The sequence below is a fragment of the Cetorhinus maximus genome, chromosome 2, assembly GCF_964194155.1.
Source record: "Cetorhinus maximus chromosome 2, sCetMax3.hap1.1, whole genome shotgun sequence".
NCBI classification, from domain to species: Eukaryota; Metazoa; Chordata; class Chondrichthyes; order Lamniformes; family Cetorhinidae; genus Cetorhinus; species Cetorhinus maximus.
In genome coordinates this window covers 167566388-167587808 of record NC_135880.1, presented here as the reverse complement: position 1 = coordinate 167587808, position 21421 = coordinate 167566388, and the positions used below count along the sequence as shown (strand labels likewise).

Sequence of the window (21421 nt, the reverse complement as noted above, 5' to 3'; positions counted from 1 at the left end):
CACAAAACCCGAGTGAAGTTTTACCTCTGTCTCAACACCGAGGTTTCTTGCTTGGGTGAACTCAGTTTCAAACTGTTTTCGTCCGGTGATCTGCTGAACATTCCCTAGATGCTTTTCTGCAGCTGGCATCTCTCCCTGAGACCCCTACAAACTGCAATCTAAACTATTACTTCAACTTCAGAGCAAACACAAGTTCCCTAAACTCAGTTCCCCAGCAGGCTTGCGGGGTTTCTTATAAGAGAGATTAGGCCTTCTGCCTGCACTCTCTGGTATGCACACTCAAACTGACTACCCTTCTGTGTTTCCCTGTCTCTCTGTGTGTATCTGGACCCCTGTCATTAAACAACAGCACAGTTTTCTCTACTTTTACTTTTTTTTTAACTTCACTAAATGACAAACCCCTTGGAAACCCATCTCTTCTCTTCAAGAGTTGTAAAACAAACAGGACCCCAGACTTCCCGGCACCCAGCTCACAAGAACCTCTAAAACAAAATAAAACCAGGGTTCACTTTTCTTAACACACAAATACAAAATATAAATTAAACTTAAGGCTATACATTGTTACTAACACAGAAGGACAGCAGCTGAAGAGAGAGAACCATTCACAATATCAGCTAACACTTGGACCAGGTGGGGAGGTTGGATGGTCAGAGTTTAGTGGAATAGGGTCAAGTGAGCAGGAGGTGGGTCTCATGGGCGAAATGAACTTGGAGAGGGCATGACGGAAGATAGGAGAGAAACTAGAGAATGATGGCATTCAGGGCTAGGGCAGGAGGGAGAGGAAGTTTGATCCAGTGGGCTAGTGGGAGGGAGGGACACGGCTGATCAGATGCCCTAGAGCTTAGTGACAAAAAAAATCCATGAGCTCGTCACACTTATTGTTGGTGGTGAGGTGGAGGAGACAGGGCAGAGGAGTTTAAGTAAATGATTTGCAGTAAAGAAAAGAGATTATCTTTGCATCCCAGGATGACCCTAGAATAGTATGCTCTTAAATGCATCTGTGTTATTCACCTCAACTGCTTTATGTTGTAGCATGGTCCACATTCTCACCACTCTGGGTAAAGAAGTTTCTCTCGAACTCCTTATTTGATTTATCAGTGACTATCTTATATTTATGGCTCCTAGTTTTGGACAATTGAATATTTAAAAGCATCTCACAGTTTATTCCATGTGTTATTTATAAATTAATTTGTTCCTTTCTTTAACAGCGCCGATGACAGATTTGATGCAACTTTTCACACCAATGTTCTTGTAAATTCCAGTGGATTTTGTAAATACATCCCACCAGGTGAGTGCTGTCAACTGACTAAAAACTGGTTCAATAAGATTCAGGTCATAGTGAAGCTAAGCTCTCTCCCTACACCCTGATTCCCCCACTGTCCCCCACCCCCAATCCCAACGCCACCCACACTTTCTTAAAATAAGTTTTGACTTGTGTCAAGCTGGTACTGGACTCATCTATTCCCCTTGACATTGCTGGAATTTTCCGGCCCCCTTGGCATTGGGCATCGGGGCAGGGGACAATATGGCGAGAAAACCCAAACTTAGTTTCATGCCTTCATGAAACCAGTTTGCAATCATCTGCTCCACCCATCAATGGTAGACTGCGTGTCCCTCCACCGCAAGTCGGGAACCTAATTTCAATACTTTGACATCTCATTATAAGCCCTGCTCGCCGGAATCATTCCCCCACCCTGGATCATCCTGGCACTGCCAACGTGTTTCACAACAAGTACATAAGCAACGTGCACTTCGCTCAGGACTTTGAGGTTTGTTTGCCTGCCTTGCTTCGGGCTGCACTTGTGGTCATCAGCGCCAAGCTTCACAGGCAGCACCACATCACTTTGAGGGGGGTGCTCACGGGCAGGTCTGTACCTACCAGGCCAGCCGTAAGGCGGAGGTGACTTTTCAACAGCTGCGGGGCTCGGGTTTGCTTGGAGAAGGGGGTATCCCAGGGTATGTGCAGGGGCACATGTTGATCTGTACAAGTGGCTCAAGATGGTGAGGGGTGAGGAGGCAGTCTCCAGAGGAGATGAGGCCAGATGGGGATGTGAGGGTGTGTGTGACAGAGTAAGTGGTGATGTCCCTTGAGCTGGCAGCATGAGATGCCAGTGAATATGTGATGGGCTTAAATATGTCAGTTTAGAGTGATGAGTTGGTTGCCTTACCCTGATGGATGAGATAATTCATCCAGTTTCTGCACAGGATGGCCGACCTCTTGTGTGTAGCATTGGCACTGACCACCTCTGCCACCGTTTCCCAAGCCGGAATGGTGAGACTGATGGGCCCCGTGTATCCAGAGTGGGTGTAGAGGACATCGCAGTGGGCCTCCACAGTGTCCAGAAGCCATCCCAGGGATGGGTCACTGAATCAGGGGGCTGCGCTCTTCTTGGCTTTTGCAGCCTTGTCTTCACTGGAGCAGTCCTGGGCTGCAAACATTGAGAAGTGTGCACGCTGCTGCAGTTTAAATTTGGCACCCTGCATGAGGAAGTGTGTGAGGGGGGGAAATCAGCTATTCTGTTTCATATGGCTACATAATTAATGAGTCAGGAATGGGATGATACAATGCGAAAACCCGCCCTTGGGGCTGGCAGGAAAAATGACTTTTTCCCACCCACTTCTGCACTTTGTGCAAATTTGGGATGATTCTGCCCATTGAATGCAGGCTCTCCGGCAGGCTTCCCAATGCACCAGGCATCTTGCTGTACATATCCATCCAGTGAGCTGGCACCCCTGCTATTCTTTGCCCCTGCCATGCTTGCAGCACACTTATGCCCAGTGTCTTATTCTGTGCTGATCCCATGTCTCATCTAATCTCTAAGATACACATAGTGAGTAAAATTTTTAGCTTGGCGGGCAGGTGTGCGCCTGACCTGCTCGAGCGTAAAAATGATGCGCGTTGATGTCGGGCAAGCGTCCCGACGTCAACACGCAGTCGTGCTATATTTCGCTCGGCGGGCGCGTGCCAGAGTCTGCAGTGCACCCCCCGACAATTAACAGGCCTGTTAAGGCCGTTAACTTATCAATTAAGTTGCATTTTTCGCTGCCTGTCCAACCTTATTGTTGGCCGGCAGGCGAAAAGGCCAAGCGGCCTTTGCACTTTTTTAGGAAACCTCATCCACGGGCGGGATGAGTTTTCCTAAAGCAAATAAAAACTTTAAAATGTATTTAGTAAGAGTTACATGAGGGGACACGTTTCATTACATTTTCATTTTCTTTATTATTTTACACATAACACTTCATCTCCCTAAGGCAACTCTGTGCCTCAGGAGATTAGGAAGCGTGCACATGTGCGAAGGTCACGCTCACCAGGCTCGCACTCCCCTCCCCCGCCTGCACAGGGAGCGCTGAGCGCAGCCGCTCGTGTTTCACGCTGGACGGGCCTTAATTGGCCCGCCAGCATGAAATCGCCTTCCGGCCCCGATCGCAAGCAGCAGTCAGCTTCACTACCGCCACTGCCCACCCCTGCTGAGCATGCCCGACATGGGTGAAATTCTGCCCAAAGTGTATCTGAGGTGGTGGCTGAGGTGAAATCAAATGGCAGTGCAGTATCTTCATCATCAGTGCCTTTTTAGTGTTCCTGTATTGCCTGGACAGGTTGCTCTCCTTGGGAAAAGGCGCAAGGGTAAGTTTGAGGTGCAGGAATGGGGGCGAAAGTACTGAGCACAGGCATACACCATCTGCAACTTGCAAATCAGAAGGGAGTGTGGGACGAGAGGAAAATGGGGTGTGAGGAGGAAGATCAGTTGTGAGGATACAGATTTATCTAATAGCAATCATAATATAATCGAATACACCATAGTATTTAAAAGGGAGAAGCGCAAAACAGTTCCAAAGTTTCTATATTTCAATCAGGCTAACTTTAGTGAGATGAAACTGCAGTAAACCAGGCATACCTGTTAATGAGTAGTATGACAAAAGATCAGTGGGGCTCAGAAAAGATTTACTGCACAAGAACATAATAAATAGGTGCTGAGTAGGCCATTTGACCCTTCGAGCCTACTCCGTCATTCAACAAGATCATGGCTGATTTTCTACCTCAACTCCACCTCCCCATATTCTCCCCATATCCATTAGTTCCTTTAGTACCCAAAAACTATAGCCCTCTATTCTGAATATACTCAACAACTGAGCATAGAGAGCTTTCTGTGGTAGAAAATTTCAAAGACCCACAATACTTAAAGTGAAGAAACTTCTCTTCATCTCTGTTCCTAAATGGCCGACCTCTTATTCTGAGACTGTAACCATATGTTCTAGATCCCCCAGTCAGGGGAAACATTTTCTCAGTATATACCCTTTCAAGCTCCTCAAGAATTTTATATCTTTCAATTAGATCACCTCTCAGTCTTCTAAATTCCAGAGAATATACGCTGGCCTACTCAATCTTTCCTCATCGGACAATCCACTTATCCAAGAAAACAGGCTAAGGAACCTTCATTGTACTAGCTCTAGTTCAAATATGTCCTACCTGAGGTAAGGAGGCCAAAAATGCACTCAGGGCTCCAGGGGCAGAATTTTATGGTTGGCGAGGTTTTCTGCCTCACCACCCAAAGAGTCAGCGGGGAATGCATCCCCGATGCCAACTACCTCGTTTCCATTGAATACTGGTTGGAGGTGGGATTTCCATACCTCACTCAGGAGGAAGCCCTGCCTAAGAGAGATTAGAATGGCCAACAACTCTATAGACCCAACAGTGCTACCAGGAACGTTCGTCACTGTTGGAACTACAAATTGTCCCAGATTCAAAGTTCCAGAGCCCATGGTGGAGATAAGTGTGGGAGTCTCATGGCAAGGATGGGAGGGTGGGCCCTGGGGTGGGTGGGGAAAGGGAGGTGGGATTTGTAATGGCAAGGCCAGACAAAGAAGGAGCACCCAGTGGAAGGGGGGAAGAACTTTTGGAGGCCGGGGGGTGGGTGGGCGCACTGATCACAAAAGGGGGACAGTAATGGAGCCACCCTCCCTTCCCGGATGAGGCCCAAGCAGTGAGATCAGCCAGCCCTGAGCTCCTCCCACCAGCTGAAAAACTGAGGAGAATGGGAAATGGTCCTTAAGTGGCAAATTATTCACCATTTAAGGGTCTCAACTGGGACAAAGGCAGGTGGGTTGCCTTAGGCCTCATCCACCCTCCTGTAAAACTGTGGAGAGGCCAGAGGCGAGCAGGTAGGCAGTGGGAAGATGACCCAGGGAATTTTATGGGCCCGCCTCCCCACCACATGCAAAGCTGCTGGCAGGGGACCATAAAATTTTGCCCCAGGTGTGACTTTACCAATGCACCATATAATGGTAAGTTAATGTGATACTGAACCAGTTTATGCCCTTAATGGAGAAGAGCTCTACTTGCCAAAAAAGACAGACATGGGCAACTAAAGAGATGATAGACAACATAAAACTAAGAGAGAAAGTATATAAATATGAAAAAAAACACAGATCCATGGGAAAGATACAAAGAACAGAAAAGGTGACAAAACAGATGGTTTGAGCTGCAAAAAGAAGAATGAAAGGAAACGTGTAAGGAATATCAAAATCAACATTAAAATCTTTTACAATAACATTAGGAGAAAGAGCAGTTAAGAGCAATGTGGGCCCCTTGACAACTGATAATGGTGATATTGTTAATGAAGTAAGGAAATGGTAGACATACTGAATAATTACTTTGCGTTATGTTATGATCGCAGCTGATGTTACTACTGGATAAGTCAGATCCAAGAGAGAAACCTGGCTTGATTGAGCCTAACATTTTTTTTAGAACCCATGGAGGATAGTTACTGAACAAATTCACAGGAGTCCACTGATGAACATTTAACACAAAGAATAAAATATTTATTAAAGCAAGAAAAATGAACTATATTATACCAGACAAAAAGGTTGTAAGGATCTCAATACAAACACAAGAAGATAATTCAATTTCCCACTATTGCTTTACCCAGCAATATCTTTACATATACATAAACCAGTGAAGAGTTATCGCTAACTTGGCACAAAGGCTCCTTGCTTGGGACTAGCACATGTGTAAACTGTTCTCTTCCATTGAATTCTAGAGCAATCAACTTGATGCTTCCCACCCAACTCGTATCTCTCCCCAAGACACCCAAAAACTCACTGTTAAACCCACTGTTTCTGTAGCAACACCGCTAAACTGATTACGTTACTGAGTCCAATAACTGACTATTCAGTTGACTACTGTCCCACTAGACTTGTACTTTTCTCTTCTCAGAGAGCTGAAAAATCCATGTCTTCACTCTCTGACAAACACTGAACTCTTCCCTGTCTTTCTCTGTGTCTCTCTGTCACTTGACCACTGTCACCAGGCAACAGCCCAGTTTGTTCTACTTTTATGTTTTTTCCCAGAATCACTAGACACCTAACCCCTTTTTGACCCATCTCTTTAACTTCAGGGGTTGTAAAACCTCATTTTATATATATATATATATATATATAAAAGCAAACCCAAAAGACTGATCTTTCAGCCACAAGTCCACCCAGCCATTTAGGCACCAAGGCTCATAAACAACCAAAAATGAAACTGAAACCATTTTACCTTAACACACAAATATATATATTCAACTTAAAAATTATACATTGTTGCTAACCATTAATATTTACAGTGGGTGAAGAAATCAGTGTGCCACTTTACAAAGAAACTCATATTGAATCAGGAATCTCCAAAATTAATTCAAATAAAATTACAGTAGTTAAGAAAATAATGGCATTGAAGAGTGATAAATCCCCAGGACCAGATGCTTTCTGCTCAGAGGCAGGAACCCTACCCACTGCATCACATGACCTCCATTACATAGATCAGTAAAATGTCACAAATGGGCACAGAAAATAATCAAAAAGGCTAATTGAATGCTGACCTTTATATCCAGGGGTCTAGAGTACAAGGAGGTAGAAGTCATGCTTCTGCTATACAAAGCCCTGATTAGAGCATGCTTGGAGTACTGTGAGCCGATCTTGGCACCACACCTTCGGAAGGATAAAAGGGAGTGCAGCATTGTTTTATCAGAATTATACCTGAACTCCAAGAGTTAATGAGGAGAGATTATACAATTAGGGTTTTATTCCCTGGAATTTCAATGGTTGAAAGGTAATTTGGTCAAAGTTTTCAAGATATTGAGGAGGGCAGATATTTAGATAGAGAAAAACTGTTTCTGCTAGTTGGAGTGCCTGGGACTCAGGGGCATAGTCTAAAACTTAGCCAGACCCTACAATTGCTGCTAGATTAATTGTAAATTTTATATCTGAGATTAATGGATTTTCGTTATCCAGATGTATTCAGGTATACGTGATAAAGACAGCTATATTGAGTTGAGTTACAAATCAGCCATGATCTTATTGAATGCCAGAACAGGCTCAAGGAGCCTCATGGCCTATTCTTGTTTCTATATTCCTATGTTCCTATACTATCACCTTTGATGATATTGGCCCTGCTGCTAGCCGCAGCCTGTGCAATGGGATCCCAATAATGGCCAGCACCATCTCTTCCTTGGAGGTTAGGACATGCAGGTATGCCTGTCCCCCCTATGATTTGCTTCTGCCATCTCTAATTGTGCACCACTTTGTGCATCAGCAGGAGACGGGAACACTGTCAGTGAGTGTATTGCTACCTATTCGATTAATGTGACTGTCATTGTTGAATAGCTGGCTGTGAGATATGAATGTGAGGCATGCAGTGATACTAAGTGTTTAAGGATAGGGTGAAGCTACAAATGTTTGGTATGAGTTGTGATTGATAGAGATTGTTGGTAGGTGAGTGATGGTGGCAAGATATGGCATTTGCAGATACATTCATTAAACTTGACCACTCATGTGAGATAATTGAACTTCTTGTGGCATTACAACTAATTCCTCAGGACATGACCCGTGGCATTGCCCTCCATGATCATCTGCCCCCACTGTCTTATGAACATGGAGAGTTTGCTGGCCCTCTGCAGGTACAGGAAATCTCTCTTCCTTTCCTCCTCCTCCACCAAGGCCTCCAGTGGAACATAAATAAACCTTAGAGCTCATTTTCTCCCATTCTTCACTCTTTCCTACTTTGTAAGCATGACTACCAGTAACTGCTCCAGCTACAATGCACCTCCACTGTAAGAGGTGCAGACTAGCTTCAACTGATGCCACAAGCAAGTTACAATTTTGGGCTCCCTGCCAATGTATGCAGCCAATGAACAGTGCAGTTAGTGCTGACTGCACACAGCTATTGTTCAAATGAGCAGGCAGCACAAAGTTGGGCGTGTTGCCTGCATTACATTGAATGGGCATGGGTTAATTCAAAAATCTCTTAGGAGAGACTGAATCCTATCCCACGTTTATCATTGACAAAATGTACTGTCCTCTATTCTGTGGCGCTAGTTTCTCGTTCTGAGATTGGCAGACTGTCAACATTGAGTGGCTGCTACAGCAACTTCTAAACAAATTCTGCATTATAGTACATCTTCATTGAAGTGATCATAGAAACAGACCATGTTCAAAGCATGATTTGTAGTAGGTAGTGTATTATTGTGGGGTTGAAATGAAGGTCTTAAGGGAAACTAACTGCTGCTGGCACAGCACCTCACTGGTGGAGGCTTTAGCTCATAGAATTTGATTTCTATAGCATTTTAGCCCTATCTTTCATCTCCTTTCATATCCGATGTGAATCTATGTCTTCATTTAATTATCTTTAAAGACTGCTGCATACGATTTTCCAATGAGTTCAGCAATGCCTCATTGGTATATTTACATTCATTATTTAGAACTAGTTTCATGTTAGTTACATTGCCTACGGGAGCAACTCTATATCCCTCCATAATATCATTTTCCCCAGCAACATTGATGCACAGTGGGCTCAATTTTCAGGTTTGCACATTGAGTATTCCAGATCTCTGGTTTACTTATTTGGTATTTTTGCAAAATAATTCTTTCCCTTTCACAAATTGAAGACGTGTGCGCCAAAACTTGCCATGCCCTTAGCCAAACTGTTCCAGTACATCTACAACACTGGCATCTACCCAGCTATGTGGAAAATTGCCCAGGTATGTCCTGTACATAAAAAGCAGGACAAATCCAACCCAGCCAATTACCGCCCCATCAGTCTACTTTCAATCATCAGTAAAGTAATGGAAGTTGTCATCAACAGTGCGATCAAGCAGCACTTGCTTAGCAATAACCTGCTCACTGATGCCCAGTTTGGGTTCTGCCAGGGCCACTCAGCTCCTAACCTCATTACAGCCTTGGATCAAACATGGACAAAAGAGCTACTCCCGAGGTGAGGTAAGAGTGATAGCCCTTGACATCAAGGCTACATTTAACCAAGTGTGGCATCAAGGAGCCCTAGCAAAACTGCAGTCAATGGGAATTAGGGGGAAAACTCCCCAATGGTTCGAGTCATACCTAGCACAAAGTGGTTGTTGGATGTCAGTCATCTCAGCTCCAGGACATCACTGCAGGAATTCCTCAGGGTAGTGTCCTTGGCACAACCATCTTCAGCTGCTTCATTAATCACCTTCCTTCCATTATAAGGTCAGAAGTGGGGATGTTATCTGATGATTGCACAATGTTCAGCACCATTCGTGACTCCTCAGATACTGAAGCAGTCTGTGTCCAAATGCTGCAAGACCGGGACAATATCCAGGCTTAGGCTGACAAGTGGCAAGAAACATTCACGCCACACAAGTGTCAGGCAATTACCACCTCCAGCAAGAGAGAAGATGTTTAATGCCATGATCATACTGAATCCCCTACTATCAACATCCTGGGAGTTACCATTGACCAGAACCTGAATTGGACTAGCCATATAAATACTGTGGCTACAAGAGCGGATCAGAGGCTAGGAATCTTACTACGCGTAACTCACCTCCTGACTCCCCAAAGCCTGTCCACCATCTAAAAGGCACAAGTCAGGAGTGTGATTAAATACTCCCTGCTTGCTTGGATGAGTGCAGCTCCCATAACACTCAAGAAGCTTGACACCATCCAGGACAAAGCAGCCCATTTGATTGGTACCACATCCACAAACATTCACTTCCTCCCTCACTGACATACAGTAGCAGCAGTGTGTACCATCTACAAGATGCACTGAAGGAATTCACCAAGGCTCCTCAGAAAGCACCTTCCAAGCCCACAACCACTGCCATCTAAAAGGACAAGGGCAGCAGATAGATGGGAACACCACCACCTGGAAGTTCCCCTCCAAGTCACTCACCGTCCTGAATTTGAAATATATCGCTGTTCCTTCATTGTCGCTGGGTCAAAATCCTGAAAATCCCTCCCTAACAGCATTGTGGGTGTACCTACACCACATGGACTGCAGTGGTTCAAGAAGGCAGCTCACCACCTTCACAAGGGCAACTAGGGATGGGCAATAAATGCTGGCCCAGCTAGCGAACTCCGCATCCTGTGAATGAATAAAAAAAAAGCTGATTGCCAACTTGCAGAACCACATCATGAATACTCCTTCCATAGACAATTAGACCTGATACAGGACTTGAACTTAGAGCTTCTGGCTCATAGGCAGGAGTGCTATCTACTGAGTGACACAGCCTCCTGTTGTTCAGAATGGAGGTTACACTGTTGAATATCACATGATTAAATACTGACTATGTTATGATCATTCATCCTTTCAGCAGGACATAGCAGGACAGAAAACATTTGGGGCATTTTTTTTACCTTAAATGACTAATAAAGAAGTGAATGAGAACAGAACAGAATTGCCTCCATGAACTTCAAAGCCTATATTAGATAAGTAGCTGACAACTGACAATGGTTATAAAGCTACAGCCTCAGTGTGGAGTTCAGAGATCAGTTGAAAATGCTGGCGTGGCTTTATGAAATCATCTAAACCCCACAATATTACAGCTGTATAATTTGTATTCCCAGGAATCTACCTATTGCATTGCTAATGTTGCTATAAAACTCATTTTTGTTAATTCTACCAGCAGCAAAGCCAATTTGAAGTTCTTTAACTGTAGGGCTTAGATCATCCTAAGAAAACCTTGCTTGACTTTTTATTAATATGCTGCATTCTCAACAGTCTCTCAACATCTAGGCCTTGGTTATTAACCAGGCAGCTGGTAATACAACAGGGAAATGAAATTATGCCAACTTATCCCACACAAACAAACTATGAGTCTTTTAATCACAATTTTAGAATATGTCAGATTTAAGATGGAATGGATTGATAGTTCCCCTACTCTCCATTACGTGAGGTGTCAATGTTTCAATGGATTACATTACAAAAGAGTAATCTCTTTGTGAATCATTGAGTGCTAAATTGACCCCCAAGCCTAAATTGACCAGCCTTGGAGTATTTGGGTTAATGCATTAATGAACACTTCAGGTTTAAATATATTTGTCCCCTTTAACAAAAAAAGAAATGCTAGTCCTGCAAATTATGATGTTATTTCTCTTTTACCATCATGGTAAACAAGCAGCTGTAACCATAGGAATATAATTTTGTAGATTAATTTTTCCAGCTGAGGCCCTGAAGTGACGAGACTGGAAATTGCAATGAATCTCAAACTTTCTGCTTTGTAGAAAGATTGACCTCATGCTTTTATTCCAAAGTCTTCAACGCAGCAACTTGTACCTACTGGAATAGAAGGGTCTGGCACATACAGGGTTAATGTGGGACTGAGTACAGTCCCACGCACACATGATGTAAGAAGGCACATGAGCTAGACCCAGGGTGAGGGTGGTGTTGGCCAGACACATGTTAAGATCTAAGATGGAGATAGCTCCATGCCTGTACCTTTTACTGTATGTTTGTTTTTAGTTACAAGTAGTTAATAAAAACCCACAGTTAACATACAGAAGACTATGAAATCTTCTTTAACAGACTCGTTCTGGAACCAACACCATCCCAACTCCTACTGTTTCTTTAACATAATAAAACCTCCCAAAGAAATTCAAAGAGACAAAATTAATTGAACATCAAGCTGTGATGTTAGTTAAATCAGAGATAGCGAGCAAAGGCATGGTCAAAGTGATAGGTTTCAAGGAGGCTTTTAAAACAGGACAAGGAGGTAGTAAGATGATGGTGAAGAAAATATAATTTACTATTGAAATAACATGCTTTAATGTCTTTGGAAAACGTAGGTATTCTGAAGAGTACATGCTACATTGATGTTCGCTGGTTCCCCTTTGATGTCCAAAGGTGCGACTTAAAATTTGGCTCCTGGACACATGATGGTTGGCTATTGGACCTGCAGATGATGGAAGCTGATATTTCTACCTATATACCAAATGGAGAATGGGATCTTGTTGGTATGTGTAATTCTCTGTAAATATTTATTAATAAATAAGAACATAGTACAAAATCAACAACATAAACTGAGGAGGGAGGAAAGCAAAAATCTTCTGACATTGTGTCCCAATTATGTAGCTCCAAAGTGTATTTTATGTTATCTCCCAAATCCATGTCTATCTTTCCCACAGCCGTGCTTGATTCTCTTGAACCAGGTTTCTGCATTTGCCATGACACTGAAATGCCCTGAATCTAAGACACAAGACACTCCATGATTCTGTGAGTTTCCCTCCTCATTCTCCAATTACCTCTCTGCAGCCTTTGACATGGGCAGAAACACCATCATCCTCCAACATCTCTTCCCTGCCATCCTTATTCTTCTAATTCCCTTTTAATAAAGACGAGCATACCATTTGCCTTCCTAATTGCTTGTACCTGCATGTTAACTTTTTGTGATTCGTGTACAAAGGCTCCAAAAATCACTCTGCTTACCAACATTTACTCATCCCCCTTTTAACTGTTTCTCCATTCTTACTACCAAAGTGGATAATTTCAGACTCCCCCACATTATATACCCCTTCTGCCACCTTCTTTCCAAATCCTTCAACTCGTCTGTATCCCTTTGTAGCCTCTTTGCATCTTCCTCACAGTTTACTTCCTCTCCCCACCCCCTTTATAGCACCAGCAAACTTGGATATATGACACTCAGTTCCCCCATCTAAGTCATTAACATAGATCACAAAAAGCTAAGGCACTCCACTAGTAACACCCTGTCATCCCAAAAAATGAACTGTTTATTCCTACTCTCTGTTTTCTGTCCATTGACTAATCCTCAACCAATGCCAGTATATTACCACAATCCCATAACCTTGTGTAAGAACCTCTTGTTTGGGACCTTATTGGATGCCTTCTGAAAATCCAAATATACTATGGGAAGAATTTTTCCCCCGTTGGGGGGGAAGTGCAGGAGCGCGCGCGTGCAGGCACGCCTCCGATTGGCACCCCCAATTGGGGGCTCACTGACATTTTACGTGGGCGGGCCATTTAAGGCCCACCCAACATGACGTCCACCAGGAAGCGCTATGCACTCCCTGTGCAGGTGGGGGGGATTCACTAAGCCGGGAGTGCACTATTTCACGCATGCGTGCGAAAGAGCGCGCTCATCTCCCTAAGGCTAAGTACTGCCTCAGGGATATCGGCGCCAAATTCAAAAATGGTCAATGCGCAAACATAAAATTTCCCTGACATATCCGCTCATGTGACACTGTCACATGAGTTGGGACATGTCCATCACTTTTATTCAAACTTTTATTAAATTTTTACAAACCTTCATGAAACCTCATCCCGCCTGTGGATGAGGTTTCATACTTTTTCTGAAGACTGCCAGGGCTCCCGGCCTGCCCGCCAACCTTAAGGTTACATGGGCAGGTCCATTAATTACTTGAATTAGTTTTAAAATGACCTCAATAGGCCGTTGACAGGTCAGCGGGTGCACAGCTGATTTGGCTGCGCTCCCACCCACCTGAAAATTGAAATGATGCGGAGTGATGTTGGGAGTTCTGCCTGGCATCATGCCACATCATTTTATGCGTCGGCGAGTGGGTTCCCTCCCCGCTCGCTGACCTCAATATCCTGACCTATATCTCCTTATCTATCTACCTTGCTAGTTTCATCCTCAAAATGCTCTAATAAATTTGTCAAACATGATTCCCTGTTCATGCAATCATGTTGGCTTTGCCTAGTCATATTGTGATCTTCCTAGTGCCCTGTTACTGCACCTTTAATAATGGATTCTTATAAATGCAGGTTATTGTTGGCTTGCCCAGAAGAAAATGCAACAAAAATCATTACGATTATATAATAGCAAACTTATTTTCTCATCAGATCAATGAGGAAAGAAGTCATGGATGACATTGGATAGATCCTGGGAATTCGATGGCTGTACAAATGAACAATACTCAGATTCAAATCAATACTTACATTCCCTCAGTACTCAGTTACAGAGAGAAAGCTCTTGAGTGTTTCCTCACAACTTAAACCCTTAAGCCACATTGTCAATTTGAACCTTTGCAAACCATTGATATACTTTTATAGATAGATGTGCTAAATTTCATGCATTAATCCAAATGCATCCTCACCATTTAAAATTAGTAATAAATTACTTTGAATTGATAGCAAATGATTTACTATTAAATTATAACTTCCTTGCAGATCTACAAGTATTTTGGATGCTGGCTTATCCATCATTTCTCTGCAGTGATTAATAAGCTCTATAGCTTATTAATCACCCTCATAATAACTGAATGACTGAGCTTAATTGCTGAGGCTACATTAAGGAAAGAAAGGTGGTTTCACCCTCTTCACAGTTCAATCTAAATTATATTTTTATTGATGAAATCCAGAACATAGCTATTCAAATGCTTGCAGCTCCAGAGAATTGTGTACTTATTCGGTCTGATTTTCGGGGAGGAGTCGGGGAGGCTGAGTTGGGAAACTTCCCTATCTTGCAGATTCGTCTACTTTAAAAGGGCCCCACCCTTTTGTTCTAGGGAGTTGAGGCAGGCCCAAGATGGCAACAGAGGCAGGCAGAATGCCAGGCCAGTAGGTTAGAAAGGCCACCTCCACTTACTGGGACATTGGCCCAGTTTTAATTATGAATGTCAGTCTTCAAACCCTCACGCTTCAACAACCCCCCCACCTCAGCCCCCACACACTCCCTTTGCTTACCCCCTGCCCCTTCATATCCCCTATGTTTCCTCATGTTCCCCATGTAGCCTCCATACCCACTCACCCAGTACTCATTATCAGCAGATTTCAGGATGTCATTAAAAACAAATGCACTTCCAATAGTCTAAACTCGTTTAAACACACCATACTGACATATTCTCCTTCAAAAAGTGATTAAGAAAAAATTAAATCCACTCAAGTCATCAATCTGTTGTAAAAATAAGCTAGCATCTATTTCACTTACCACATCAAACACAGCTAATCTTTTAATAGCCTCTTAAAACATCCATATAGCCCCCGTTGATATGAATAGTTCTGGACATCTTGAAACTCAGATAAGCATTCGTAATGGCTGCAGCTATCATAACAAACCATTCCAGCCCTCAGACAATAGAGCCTATTGAAATTGTGAACATATGTGGCCAAGTATTGTTCAGCTATACCAGATGGCCTGTGAATCAAAGCAGGCTAGGAGCAGATGGGCCTTGTTTTCTCTAACTGACAGCTACTGAAGATTTACTTTTCATTTTAAAAGGACTCTGGGCATTTATAGAATTTCAGATGATTACATTAGATGTCCTAATCACTGCAGTAAGAACACGTTTAATTTACAATACAGCATCTAACTATTGAATTTGAAATAACTTTATTTTTGTTGGCACTGGGTTCCCCCGTGGTTCACAACTACTTTGAGAGGCTGTGAATCATGTTGACTTATTGAAGGGGCCTGACTCTACTAGAATGTAGGGGAGCTAAAACTGCCCACCTGCACAAAGGAGCCGGTAAAGGTGGGAGTGGTATGTACAGGTGAGCTTGCCCGCACCATTATCCCATACCAGTGAAAGTTGCCAGAAACAGGAATGGGAGCTTGATTCTCATAAATCGGGCCCTGCCCGCCATTTTTAAAGGGCTCCCAAGTCATTCCCAACTCAGAAAAAATCTGGCCATTGTCACAGCCCATCGTAAAGACTTCTGCGCAGGCCTAATGAGGTTGAACATCCCTAACAGCAACGGTGCTGCTAAGAAGTTATGAGCATTTACTATTGCCGCACTATGACAGATTTCATTTCTCTGCCAAATCTTCCCCATTCTCTGTTCCTTTTTTTTTAAATAAGTTGCTGTTTTAATTTATTTTACTTTATTTCTTCCTGTTTTATTATTTAAAAATAAAATACTGCTTGCTTTCAACATTTTTATCTCCTGGAATCCACACACTTTGGTTCCCTGGTTGCCTGAGGCTGCCTGAATAGAGCTCCCAGATGGCTCAATTAGTCAAGCCAATGTAGTAAAAGCATGCAGAACAGAGAGTCACAGATTCAGGTCCTGGTTTGTGCTGGGTTAGGTGACCTCAGGCAAGGATGTAATGTTAAATCTTTATAAATCCCTGCTCAGACCTGAGCTGGCGGAATGTGTCCAATTCTGGGCACCACAAATTCGGAGGGATGTCAAGTCGATGGAGTGGGTGAAGAGGGGATTCACAAAAAAAGCATTAAGGATGAGGCTTGAGTTAGATGAGGAGATTGGAGAAGCTGGGATGATTTTCCTTAGAAAGGAGAGGTTAAGGGGGGAATTAATGGAGGCATTCAACATTATGAAGGGCTTTGATAAAGTAGATGAGGAGAAACTGTCAATACCCAGAGCACATAAATGTAAAGAAATTGGCAAAAAAAAAAACCTGGAGAGAGATGTGAAAAATTGGTTTCAAGCAGAAAGATATTGCGATCAGGAATGCACTGTTTGAAAAGGTGATGTAAGTAGGTACGATAGTAACTTTCAAAAGGAAATTGGATATTTTAATTGGATAGTTACAAAGAAAATTCTGTCGGAAACTGGGAAAAGAGAAAGAGAAGGGAATTGGGACTAATTGGACAGAGTTTTGAAAGAGCCAGAAAAAGTACAATGGGCCAAAAGGCCTCGTTCCGGTGCTGTAAGATTTTATGATTCTAAGTACTTCAGAGCAGGATTATGTCAATGAAATTGCTTGGACATTCTGTAACATAGGGGCCCAAAACTTCCAATCTTTGAGGAGCGGGCAGGGGGGGCTTTTGCACCCATGAGGTACCCCAGAAGATGCACTGGGGAACCCCCCAAAAGTCCCCACACAAGGACTGCACAGGAATTGCCTGAGAAGTTCAAACTTCCTATGGGCAATTACCTGGCACTGGGAACTATCCGATTTAAATCAGAGACTTCGGATGGTTCCATCTCAGCAGAATAGTTACCCAGGGAAAGTTAGAAGGATTAAAACCATTTCTAACTCCTGGGGAAGTGTACTACTGACCCTCACAACCCCCATGGGATGCCCGGACCATATACACCCCCACACCTCCCCGCTGGAACCTCTGACCACACCCCTCCCATCAACCTGTCATTCTTCATTTTAAAGACTAATGTTATGCATTTTTAGTATTTGTTATCTTTATCATTAATGCAGTGGAGAGTAGTCGGAGAGGGGTCACAAAGGTAATTCCTAAATTATGAGAAATGGTTCACATAAGTGATTTCATTCTAGAAGAATAAAGATGAAGAGAGGTTTCCATTACCGTCATTTAAAATAAAACGTTGAAAGGAATGAACCAACTAGGATCCAAAAATGAGACACGGATACAAAATTTCCAAGGCTCAAGGGGTCTTGCAGCTTAAACAGATCCTTTCCCTTGTAGAGTAGTGAATACATAAAATAGACTCCCAGCAGAAACAGCTAATACTAAGCCAATTTACACCTTTGAAAAAAGACCTGAATACATATCTGGCTAAAGACCAGACTACAGATTATGAGGATAAGTACAAATTTAAATGATCATATTCTGGAAAATCACATTTGTCATGCTGTTAGAATGTAGAAATGTCACCTGAATAATACAACCATTGTGATCGAGTAATATTAACTGTACAATTAGACTGATATGGTGGATTATATTTGTTGAATTAACTTTGTGGATAAGGAGAAATTTCACTGAGTTTTACGCTTCTGAAAGTTTTAGCTGTGAATGAAGAAAGAACTTTCATTTATATAGTTTCTTTCTTGGCCTCAGGATATCCCAACGTGTTCTAGCCAATGGAGTACTTTTGAATTACAGTTACAGTTGTAATGTAGGGAATGTAGCTAATTTGTGCACAGCAAGCTCCCACAAACACCAATGCGACAATAACCAGAAAATCGTTGTTAGTAATGTTGGGTTCAGCGATAAATATTGACCAGGACACTGAGGACACAGTGCTTTTCTTCATTTGATTATGATTATTTATCTGTCACAAAACAAATTCATGATAGCACCAGTTATCTGTTGAGGCAGAAGCAAGTTTAAGGGTTTGGATAGTTTGATCTCATTTCTTGATTTCTCTTGTTCTAAGCATGGAGGTGTTACAGGCACCAGCAGCTCGTCCCAAGATGTAGACATGGTGCTTGGCCCAATGCTGGAGAGGCTCGGCCCTCTCTGCTCAAGAACACACTACTTGTGGAGAGCTTAGGCTGGGCTTGAAAATGGGCCCAGAGTAATTTAAATCCCGGCATTCTAATGGAGTGGTACTAAAGTTTAACAATCACATAAGCTGCAAAACTGGAGAGGGGAAAAATCAATAGCCACATTTGAGAATGTTTCTTGATAAATCCACACAAGATAAGTTAGGGAAATGGTAGAAAAAGTTGTCCAACCAAGTGTTTCTTTGACTGAATCTACATCCACTCAAAAAAAGCATTGCCTTCTTGAGAAAAGTTTTCTGATAGACTTTTACCAATTGCTGGGAAGCAACATTGATTGTCCAAAACCAGCTCAAAAAGTTGTTTCTTCAGCCAAACTAATAGCAAATTGGACAAGATTGGCTGCATCATAGTACTGACAAGATCACGTTACTCTTGGAGACATTTTTCTTTGTCCAAATAGGAAGAGAATCTGCCAACCATGTAGACGTGTCAGTGGAGCCCAATAAGGATTAATTGTTTATATGTCTTTTAGTTCTACTATTTGAAAGGAAATACTGATTTTGAAATGGAGTCCACAATATTATCTTCAGTGGACCTGTTTCTTTGCTCCAAAACTATCCCTGCATAATTGCTTAAAAAAACCCAAAGGTAACAACCAGTGCCTTGTGTTACATTATTATACTGCATTTACACAATTATAGGTAGCAATTAAATCTTACCTTTTCTCAGATGCTTTTACCACCTTACATAACTGACTTTGAGCCCCAACAAGCTGCTTTCTTACCACATCTACAACGCATTATAGATGTACAGTTACCAGCATAAAGCAAAACGAATGAATGCCGAAATTTTGCAATTATGGTAGCTTGACATGACATGACAGAAGAGAGGAGAGGAATGAAGAAAATTCAGGCAGCTGCTAGTGACACAAAGCCCCTCGGTAAGTGAGTTCAGTCAGGGATGTGGCATGACAGTGTATTATTAGAATTTGGGCACCTCTGGGCCAAATTCATGAGAAGCATGACTGGGAGTGGTGGCAGTAGGGGGGGTCATTAATATAGGGTTCCTGCTGCTCCTTCCAACCTCTCTTTAAGATAAATTACTTACTTTCCCTTGGATGATCCCTTGGACTGATTTACATGAGTGCAGCCTACGATGGTGTTAGCTACTTAAGGGTAAACCAGTGTAGGAATGGGGAGCACAAGCATCTATTTAGGCCATGGGTTAAAGGATGCCTTCTGTTTCTACTTAGAAAGTATGGCAGGCGGCACACGTTTCAGGTTGGACCTCCTCACGTGCTTCCTGTCCACCATTTTGGAGGATATAGGCTGCACAGTGCCTGAAAAAAGCATTCTAGATCCCATTAATCCCATGATTAACGTGACAGGCAATATGTAGAATAATTGGACAGCACTGTGGTCTTCTGTTATACTGCAAATAAATTGACCCACCTTTTGGTTTGAATGTGATTCAGACATCATTTCTGTTTGCCTTTAGAGCAGATCAATTTATTCAGCTAATATCCATGATACAGCTCAACGCGAGGGATGCTCATTATGTTGTAGCTTTCGATAATCCTTCAGGCCTGAATTCAGTATGACATTTTAGAGGGAGCCTCACAGAGTGTGTTTAATTTTTTTTTCTTTATTCATTTTCATGCAACATGGGCATTGCTGGGAAGGCCAGCATTTGTTGCCCATCCCTAATTATTTTTGAACTTGCCAGGCCATTTCAGAGGGCATTTAAGAGTCAACTACATTGCCTTGGGTCTGGAGTCCCATGTGAGCTAGACCAGGTAAGGATGGCAAACTTCCTTCCTAAGAGCCATTAGTGGACCAGATAGGTCTTTATAATAATCAATGATAACACAGTCACTATTACTGATACTAGCTTTCCTAATTCCATACTTACTAATTGAATTTAAATTATGGGGACTTGCCAACTATGGTGGGATTTGAACCCATGCCCCCAGACCATTCGCCATGGCCTCAGGATTACTAGTCTAATGACATTACCACTACGCCACCATCTTCCCTTATGAGTGCTAGTTGCTATATTAGTTGTTTTATTAGTGATGAGGCCAAAAATCCACAATCCCATCCTCCTGCTGTAACTTTGGTGGAGGAGGAAACACACTCCACTGGTGACCTGAGTCCCCGCTCCTGCTGAAGTTCCCAACATCGGGCAACTTAACTATCCCCAACAGATGCCTTCCCACACCTGTGGCATGGTGGCACATCTTAGGTATATTGTAGTGATCATGTTGGAGAGTTTATGCTTTAGTGGCCAGTTGCTTTCTGCTGAGACAAGTCTCCCTGAGTTGCAGTAGCAATTTCGATTGCCACCTTTTTATAATACAGCAGATTTCAGAAGGGAGATCATTTCTGTTTTGGAGTGTTGCAAGGCTGGAGTCAAGCTTGGATAATTCTTGTGTAGGCCCCACTCATGCTGCGCTAATTGACTGACCCCTGGGGATTTGCCAGCGCATAGTATGTTCAGGGCACAGGAGACCGGAATTCCAGCAGGTCCCTCAGGATGTGCCCACCACCCTCAAATCGCCAACCTCAGGGGAAATTCCTGTAGCCTTTGAGGGCAGAGGTTCAGTGGCCCCAGTATTAACTCAAGACAAGGATTGTTCAGGGCATGGGGCTTGCTGTAAACATGATGCTTGATCTATTTTAATTCCCGGGACTCACTTTAATCAGGTTAACCAGCTGCCTTCCAAATTGGGTCAGGGAATGGGCAGCCCAGCCATTTAAGCAACACAATTACCTGTGAGCTGCCAGGACCTATTTAAAACAGGAATACATTTCTAAAAGCAAAGTTGCAAGCTCTGCTCTCACATTTCATTGGAACAATGTAGACATCAGGGCAGTAATGAGTCGAAGGACTACTCCCCGGTTAGCAGGAGGCTCCCAGGATGGCTTGCTTGAGGAGGCTAGGGTAAGGAGGGAGGCACTAGCTCCCAACACCCACACAAGCTTCACAAGGGCAACTATCCAGAATGCCAGGACAGAAGTGACTGAGAGAGAGTTGGTGCCATCAGT

General features: G+C 43.0%; 1 protein-coding gene across 3 annotated transcripts in view; it reads left to right on the top strand.

The window, feature by feature from the left end:
* Window positions 1–21421, top strand: part of chrna8 (cholinergic receptor, nicotinic, alpha 8) — a 412535-nt gene that overhangs the window by 295571 nt on the left and 95543 nt on the right. For all 3 annotated transcript variants that reach the window (XM_078570645.1, XM_078570627.1, XM_078570635.1), the window contains 2 exons: window positions 1209–1288; window positions 12076–12243. In XM_078570645.1, the coding sequence (XP_078426771.1) occupies window positions 1209–1288; window positions 12076–12243 (248 nt within the window). The remainder of the gene's footprint in view (window positions 1–1208; window positions 1289–12075; window positions 12244–21421) is intronic.